This window comes from Pinus tabuliformis, chromosome 7 (assembly GCF_031772625.1).
Source record: "Pinus tabuliformis cultivar Carrire ecotype Pingquan chromosome 7, CPIR1, whole genome shotgun sequence".
Lineage (NCBI taxonomy): Eukaryota > Viridiplantae > Streptophyta > Pinopsida > Pinales > Pinaceae > Pinus > Pinus tabuliformis.
This window is the reverse complement of record NC_142293.1, coordinates 551,659,406-551,668,753: the sequence shown is the minus strand read 5'-3', so window position 1 is coordinate 551,668,753 and position 9,348 is coordinate 551,659,406. Positions and strand designations below refer to the sequence as shown.

General features: G+C 40.3%; 1 protein-coding gene across 1 annotated transcript; it reads left to right on the top strand.

Moving 5' to 3' along the window:
• Nucleotides 1-3,303: 3,303 nt before the first annotated feature.
• Nucleotides 3,304-4,476, top strand: LOC149248545 (uncharacterized). Its single transcript, XM_089450388.1, has one exon. It carries the CDS (start codon nt 3,304-3,306, stop codon nt 4,474-4,476), a length of 1,173 nt encoding a protein of 390 aa, XP_089306514.1.
• The last annotated feature ends 4,872 nt before the right edge of the window (nt 4,477-9,348 follow it).

Genomic DNA, 9,348 nt, shown 5'->3' with positions numbered 1-9,348 from the left:
TCACCCCCCTACTGAAAGTGTTGCTCATCCTCTGAGCAACCAATCTCTCTCCTTATCTTTGATGGCCTTGGTGGCTTCCCTGTGATGCCAAGCTTCTAAAGTGATGCCCTCTTCTCTGTCATGAAACCATGCTTCTTTGCTTCTTCCCACTGCCTGTTCCTTTTCCTAGTGAATTCTCAGCCTTGGTATGAGTGTGCAAGTATATTCAATCTGATGGCAGAAATGGTGGCGAAAGGAGATGAAACCAGTGGAGGATGGAAGAAAAGAGTGGTTGCATGTCTTCTCAACAGTCTTCAATCTTCAAATCCCTCTCCATAATTGATTCTAGCCTACCCAAAGGCTTCTACAGGATGTTTCTGGTAAAAATACAGAACTTCCTGTAGAAAGTTGAACCATGACTAAATTGTGTCCGAACCCTGAAAAGAATGAGTGTTCATAGAGGGGATGGATGAGCTTAGGGTGGCCAACACAGGTGCTGCCTCCTTAGCTAAAATCTCGGCCGATTTCTCCTTTTGCTGCCCTCTTTTCAAACTTCCTGTAGAAACAGTTCGCTGGCTTCCTGTAGAAACAGTCCTGTAGTGGCTTTTTCTGTCTTCCTGTAGAAACAGTATTCACTGTTTTGGCCTGCTTGGCTGAGGGTGCCTTCTCCTCGACCTGTGTTGTGGTTGCCTTGGGTGTGTCCCTACTTGTTTTGACATTTTTAGTCCTCTCTGCCCGTGTTTGAAACCATTTCTCCCTTGGTGTTTGCATTTTTACTCCACCCACAGCTTTGGCCTCAGCAGCTTGTCGTTTTTCTTGCTTTTCCTCTAGCTTTTCTTGTTCCTTTACCTGTGGCTTTTCCTGTGGTGGTCTGTCTTGGGTTTCCTTACCCCTGGCTTTCTCTTCTGCCTCAATGTGCTCCCTTTCCTCACTGCTGGATGAAGTGAGTTCCTTGGCCAGAATTTAGATATAATGCTCTGTTTTGGCTTGTGCTCTGATCAGAAGGGGAATTCTGTGTATGGTTTCCTCCTTTGATTCTCAAGACAGGGTTTCTCAGATGTTTGTATCTCCCTTTTCACCAATTCCCTGGTTATATTGCTGCTGCTGCCCCAAAACTTGACGGTTAAAATGAAATTAGGCTCTCACAGACAGAGTGCAGAGCTTAATTTTCACACCCACCAGCATACATATAACCATCTAAAATTCACATTTTTCACACAGGTTAGCCCTGACAGTGATTTATCTTTTCTACAAGAGAAAAAATGTTTTAACAGGAACTATGGAGGAGAATATTGATGCAGAACCAACGAAGAAATTTCATGAAACCACAAGTAAACTGCTATTTTGACCCACAGGAAGACTTGTTTTAACTTTCCCTACTCCAAACAATTTAATTTACCACCTTTTGAAATTTCATGCACAGATATGGCGTTTTTCAAGCCTACCTCTCTTCGAAACTCCAATTTGTCGGAGAAAAATCCATTTTCTCTGCTTTTGAAAGCTGTGTCATACTTTCTGGAGAACTTCTTCCTGTAGAACGCTGATAAGCAGGGGGGTTTTTTAAAAGAAAATGGCCAAGAAAGCTTGGTTTGCTGCTATGGAGCTTGTTGCAGCTGCAAGGACGAGGATAAACTAGAAATAATAGCTGTGAGAGTTCGATGGCTGTTTATGAAGATTTCCGTTGATGGAGGGTGAGCTGGCCAACTACACGTTGGCCCCATGCAGACTGTCGGTCCTCACTGCAGTGTTTAACTATTTGTTCTTTGCCTATAATCACGTCCAACAATCACGCTGAAGTTTAAATGGTCACCACTGCCTGTTTCCAAATTTCCTCTTGAGATGGCTGAGCGCACGTGTCTCATTCACCCACCAAGTGCTGTTGAACTGGATGAGGGTGGCCAGTTAGCTGGCCACCAATTTGTCTAAATCCAACCATCTCATTGTTCACGCAGTTCTCGAATTACATTCATGCAACAGAGGAATTAGATTAGTCACGTACCTGCAAGTCGACTGGCTGCTGTGAAGCTTTTTGCTGTTGCATGCTTGGATTCCTTGGTTGCATGAGGGCGTGGCTGATGATTTTTTATTGCTTTTCCTTGTGCAGGTGTCCTCTGGCCGGATCTGAGCTGCATGCAATCGTTTCCACGTTCAACTCTGCCCGTTCAAGCTGCTGCTGCTGCATGGTCACAAAACCAGAACTTCTTTTTGCCATTTCTACCAAACGGTATATCGGATTGATCTGAAACTCGGTGAGCATGTTCCTACCATCATTCTGCATCTCCCATAGCAAATTCGTGATCAATGGATGCACGGATTTCGAGAAAAATGGAAAAAGGCTGAAGATTTCAGAGGTCGATTTCTCGGAAACCGTGCATCGGAATCGGCTGAAACTGCTTGGGTAGGTTACTATCTCCCATGTGCATCTCCCCATGAAACAGGTTTTGAAATGGATGCACGGTTATGGAGAAAATGCAAAAATGGCTGATGGAGATGGAGTTTGATTTCTTGGAAACCGTGCACCGGAATTGCATGAAACTGCTCAGGCATGTTGTCATCAACCTTGTACAATTCCCCATAAAACGGTTTGTCAAATGGATGCATGGTTTTTAAGTTATGGCATAAACAAACTCTGCTCTATGTGTTTTTGCTTCAAGGCACTTTGCATTTTGGTTGCATGGTATGACAAAATGAATTTTGGCTGTGATGCAGGTATGGAGATGATGGAGGAGGAGTTGGAAGATTGCAGGAGGACTTATGAACCTTTGAGGAAGCTACCATGCTTGCCAAACCACTTTTTGAAATGCATGCCTAGTTTCCCACAATTTCTACAGGAAGTTCCTGTAGAAGCACAATGAGAAGCACAAGGAGGTGAAAAAAATGATGGATGAAGGCAAGGGATGGACAGACAAGTGCTTGTAGGCCTAGTCAACAGATTTCCACCAACAGATTCACTTTTGAAATTGGATTTGGCTCGTCCAAAGGTTCTACAGGATGTTTCCTGTAGAAATACAGAGCTTCCTGTAGAAGGCACAAGAACAATTACTTTGACCTTGATTTGAGTGCTCCTCCTGTCATGAAATGTCCTTCTTGCAACCTGCAATGTCACTGCTGCAACATGAAATTATTCAATGGAGATTAGCTTTATTTTTCTTTTTCTTTTTCTCTTTTTTTTTTGAAAAACAACTAGGGCGCCTGGGAAACGGTGAATGTGTGCGGATTGGTAAGGACCCCTGGGTTGGGTGTAATGAGCGGTTTGCTTTATCTCCTGGTCTGATTGAGCAGCTTGATACTAAAGGATTAATACATCTACATCAGATTGCAAATATGGGCTTGTCGTCCATTTGGGGGCAGGGCTGGAAGACAGCTGAAGATTTGGACTTGGATCTCCGCTGGAGAGAGGAATGGCAAGGTTATGTTCAGGAACTTAATCGCACAAATGTCAGGATAAAGGACTCTTCAGACTCTCTGGTTTGGGCTCATGCTGAAACTGGTCGTTATTCCCCAAAGGCCGGTTATGATTTTCTGATGAAAAGCAAGGGGTGGGAGGCCCCGGTTTGGTGGGCAAAGCCCCTCTTCAAGTTAAAATGCCCCAAAAAAGCCAGGATCTTCCTATGGTGTGCTTTAAAAAACAAAATCCCCACATGGGATGTTCTTCAAGCTCGCTTTCAGTTGGGGCCGAGCAGATGCCCTCTTTGCAAATCAGAAGCCGAATCTGTCTCGCACCTTTTTGTGAGTTGTCCTTTCACTAAATCAGTATGGGTGGAAACAAAAAAGATTCTAAATTTTTCAGGGAATTGGGAAGGTGTAAATTTATCTGCTGCATGGGAATATTGGTGGACTCACTATCCTGAGAAAAACATGAGAAATCTCCCTCCAATCGTCTGCTGGGGTATTTGGATCGCTCGCAACGGATGCATTTTTAATGAAAAGGTCACACTAGTGAATGTCATTGCATTGCAAGCCGCGGCCATACTAGCTAGCTTACCTGAACCGGAGGAATCTCATCAAAACCAGCGAACGGATGTCGTTATCAGAGAGGACATCCCCTGGGCTTTCTTTGACGGGGCAGCTCAGAACAATATCACTGGTGCCGGAATTATCATTCACCTTAATCCCTCGCACTCCCTAAAAGCATCTATTGGTCTTGGGTCGGGTTCAAACAATTTCGCTGAATTATCAGCTTTAAAACTGCTGCTCTGCTGGCTAATTCATAGGAATATCCTCACAGTCCAGATTTTTGGAGACTCGACAAATGTGGTTAACTGGGTCAATGAGAAATTTGTTTGCAGAAATTATATGCTGATACCTCTTTTAGAAGAAGTCCAAAGATTAAAGACCCAATTTAATATTTTCTCCATTGCTCACATTTACAGGGATAAAAATGAAGAAGCCGACCGGTATTCTAAAACAGGTCTACAGCAGGCTCTAGGAACTTGGAGGATAACGAAGCAAAATCAGGATCAGATCCGTGTGTCGGATCTTCCCCCATACTTTTAGCTACTGTTATACTTTTTATCTCATCGGTATAAACTTGTTTTGTTTTTCTCCGGTGGCAGGAGAGACAGTGTTGTATATATGGTTTCTATTTCTTTCCTATGAACATGTTTTGGGCTGTTTTCCTATATAAAAGGAGGCCCAGGTAATATGGTTGACAGGTCTTGAACTACAAATTTTGATTGGGCTGCTACAAGCCGTGAACAGGAGTGCCTTCAAAAGCCTCTTGTTTAAAAGTTATGGCAAAGCGATATCTCTGTGGAGATGTAAGCATCTTGCTGGCACAAGAAAACTCAGTTGAATGTCTAAACATTCTTTTTTGTAGCTTTTTTATTTCTCGATTAATAGAAAAGCGCGGTATTTTTTCCCCGGAAAAAAAAAATCCATTGGGTTTGTAATCATGGTCAAACATGGTCCAATGCCACATTGCGATAAGTATTTTCTCAATATGAAAATCAACCAATGTCGCATTGTGACAAACATTGTCTCAATATGAAAATCAAGCATGGTCAACCATGTTCCAACGTCGCATTGTGACAAAGGTTGTCTCAACCATGGTCAAACATGCTTAATCATGGTCAATAACCATGGTCAACCATGGTCACATTGTGACAAAGGTTGTCCCTTGGTCCAATGTCACATTGTCACAACCATGGTCATCCATGGTCAACCATGGTCCAACGTCGCATTGTGACACAAATTGTCTCAATATGGAGATTAACCATAGTCAACGATGGTCAACCATTGTACAACGTCACATTGTGGCAAATGTTGGCTCAACATGAAAATAAATCATGGTCAACCATATTCCAACATCGCATTACAACAAATATTTATCTTAGGATTTATATTCCTTGGATTTATAATATTTATCCCTCGGGTTTAATGTCATTTCACTTGAGTTTATTATTCCCTAGTGTTTATAATATTTATCTTAGGATTTATAATATTAATCAATTGGGTTTAATATTATACCCTTGAGTTTATATTATCAATCCATTGGGTTTTTAATCCCTTTGGTTTTTAGTATTAATCCCTTGGGTTTATTATTCCCATGGGTTTATAATATCAATCCCTTTAGGGTTTATATAACTTGAGTTTATAATACTAATCCCTTGGGTTTAATATTATTCTCTTGGTTTTATAATACATTTAGGTTCAATCATGATATACCATGGTCACATTATGACAACCAACATCACATTATCACAACCATGGTCCAATGTCGCATTATGACAAAGATTGTCTAACTATAGAGATAAACCATGGTCAACAATGGTCAACCATTGTCCAACATTGCATTCTGACATCCACGTTCTCAATATGAATATCAATCATGGTCAGCCATATTCCAATGTCATATTGTGACAAATATTTATCTTAGGGTTTATATTCCTTGGGTTTATAATATTTATTCCTTCGGTTTAATATTTTTTTTGCTAATCTTGGTAGTACCTCCTTTTTCTATCAATTTAACAGCAAGTTACAACCAGTTTTAAAGATAGTTAGGTGGCCTCAACTTTCCCTATGGGAAACAAAGTCTGTTGGCCACCTAATGGCATGGTATGCCATCCAAAAAAGATAAGTATTAAGTCTTTCTAACCATGAAATATATGATTGTATGTCTATGCTTATCTTACCATCTACTTGCATACTGGCATAATTGTCTATACATTGAAAAGTAAAATATATCCACATAAAAAACTACAGAGAGAGACATCATAATAACTAATCTACTTCCTTAGCTGAAGCAAATCCCACTGGTGTCAGGTCTTTTGCATTAGACCCCGAGAGTTCTATCAGAGAGAGTATGCAAGGTAGGTGGTTTTCCATTCACCAGAGCCGTCCATCCTGCTTCTGCATTTGGAGCTGGAGTTGTTGGAAGTTTTTCTTGTAGTTCAGGAAAGCCTACACTGTGGTGGCCATGTTCAAAGCTATTTGTTCCAAGGCCTTTCCCAGAATCCCTTTCATATACCAATAAGTAAATAGAGTGTGTTTAAACTTGATTACATGACCTCATGTATGCCTAGGATCGGGCACCAAGATCCACCAATAATCAACATCAATTTACATTGAACCTGCCTGTCGGTTCAGATTTGCCTCCCATTCCTCAATCAATCGCTGAATTTCATTAGTTGTGCCTTCGTGGTAAGCTTCCGCAGCATCATTGATGATGCTCACAGTAGTTTTTATTCCTCTCGGTTTTCCTCTAGATGCACTAGATTGGCCCTCTTCCTATTTTCCTTTGTTCTTTCTACCACGACCCTTCAGGGCAGGGATTTGGGTTCGAGCCGTCGCACGAGCCATGGTTGCCATCTTGTGAGCCTGGAGAAATGTGTCGCTAAATACTTGCAAGTGGTATAAACCCACAACAACCAAACTTATGGGTCCTGTTACCAACCTGCTCACTTGTCCAGAGACCAACAGACACCCGTAAAACTAGAACATGGGTCTTGCCAACCTTCCTTTCTTCACAACAAATTTTAACAATGTTCCCTGAAATAGGTAGGGGTTCCATCCCCTTACACCGAGACTAGTAATTAGACACCAACCTTTTGATGAAAACCCTAAGGTCTTGACATCCACTATTACCTTCATCTTTGAGGGGCACACTCAACACATACCAACTCACATGGAAATGGCCCAAGGGTTTTCTACCACTAGATAGCGAGGGAGTCTCAATAGCAGCATAACCCCCCCCCACACCGTATTTTCCAGCACTTACCCATCCCGAATTGACTCAAAATTTTGGCAGCGATGGGCCTGAGAATTCACTATACTACCCCAGAGCCTAGCCAAGTCAACCTTGTACAGATACATAGCCATGGGTTCTATTACCGCAAGGAGGCCAAACATAATAGACATAGGAGCATTCCCAGTCCAATTACCATAATTTAACCCTTGAACCGACACATGCATTATCAAGACAAGACACAAGCCCTCTAATCCCCACAACTTCAGACCCGACTGACCCAATTATTTTATCCATAAGACTCTCTTCATGGAGAAAAAGGAAAGGTAATAGACTACAATTAATCCCCTTCAGGACAGCTAGATGCCAAATATAATAGGCACAGGAGCATTCCTAGTCCAATTACCATAATTTAACCACCAAACTGACACACGCATTATCAAGACAGGAGACATACCCTCTAATCCCCATGACTTCAGACTAGGCCAACCCAATTATTTTATTGAGAAGTCTCTCTTCATGGAGTAAAAGGAAAGTAAATGAACTACATACCAAATATCCAGCGCTAAGGAAGGATGAAGTCACATGAGTGACGGTCTTTCTCCACAATAGCTAACACCATCCACCAACTTCCTTTGAGCCAGGACCAACGAATCACCTCCAAACCACTGCATGAAATCAACCAGATGCATACGCCTTGAATGGCTACCCCTACCACCATCCGCTTTGTTATTACCTTCCCTCAAGCATGAGGCAACCCTGCCATCCTTGCCACACATGTGGAAGGTGGTGGGTTTGTCCGTTAAGGTACCAATCATTTAATTGAGGTGATTGCGTCGACGATCCAATAAACACCCTGATAGAGGAAATCCCTTGGGTTTAATATTATTCCCTTGGGTTTATATTGCTTATCTTAGTGTTTATATACCTTGGGTTTATAATATTAATCCCTTGGGTTTAATATTATTTCGTTGGGTTTATATTATCAATCCGTTGGGTTTTTAATGTTTTGGATTTTTAGTATTAATTCCTTTTGTTTATTATTACCTTGGGTTTATAATATCCTTCCCTTTAGGGTTTATATACCTTGCATTTATAATATTAATCCCTTGTGTTTAATATTATTCCCTTGGGTTTATAAAACTTTTTGGTTTTAGAATCAATCCCTTGGGTTTATAATATCAATCCCTTAAGTTTATTTGGTTCATATCCATAGGGTATAATATTATTCATAGGGTTTATAATATTAATTTGGGTTTAATATAAATCCATTGTAATCATGGTGATCCATAGTCAACGATGGTCCAATTTCACAATGTGCCAACGATTGTCTCAATATTAAAATCAACCGTGACCAACCATGGTCCAATGTTAGATTGTGACAAATATCGTCTCAGTATGAAAAACCAATGATGGTAAATCATGGTCAACCAAGTTTATTTTAGGGTTTATTTTTATCAATATGAAAATCAATCATGGTCAACCATATTCCAACGTTGCATTGTGACAAATATTTATGTTAGGGTTTATAATATAATTCCTAGGGTTTATATTCCTTGGGTTTGTAATATTTATCCCTTGGGTTTAATACTATTCACTTGGGCTTATAATCCCTTGGGTTTATAATATTAATCCCTTAGGTTTATTATTATTATTCTGTTACATTTATACTATCAATCTACTAGGTTTTTAATCCCTTGGGTTTATTATTCCCTCGGGTTTATAATATCAATCCCTTTAGGGTTTATATACCTTGCATTTATAATATTAATATCTTGGGTTTATAATACCTTTAGGTTCAATCATGGTCAACCATGGTCAATAACTATGGTCACATTAAGACAAAAACTATCTCTTGGTCCAATGTCACGTTATGACAAAGACTATCTCTTGGTTCAATGCCACATGGTCACGACGATAATCAACCATGGTCCAACATCACATTGTGACAAACATTATCTCAATATGAAAATCAATCATGGTCAACCATATTCCAATGTCGCATTGTGAAAAATATTTATCTTAGGGTTTATATTCCTTGGGTTTATAATATTTATCCCTTGGGTTTATAATATTAATCCCTTGGGTTTAATATTATTCCCCTGGGTTTATGTTATCTTTTTTTTTATCAGGTAAGAGTAGGACTGTCTATTAAGCTTAGCTAAAAATACATAATTTACAAA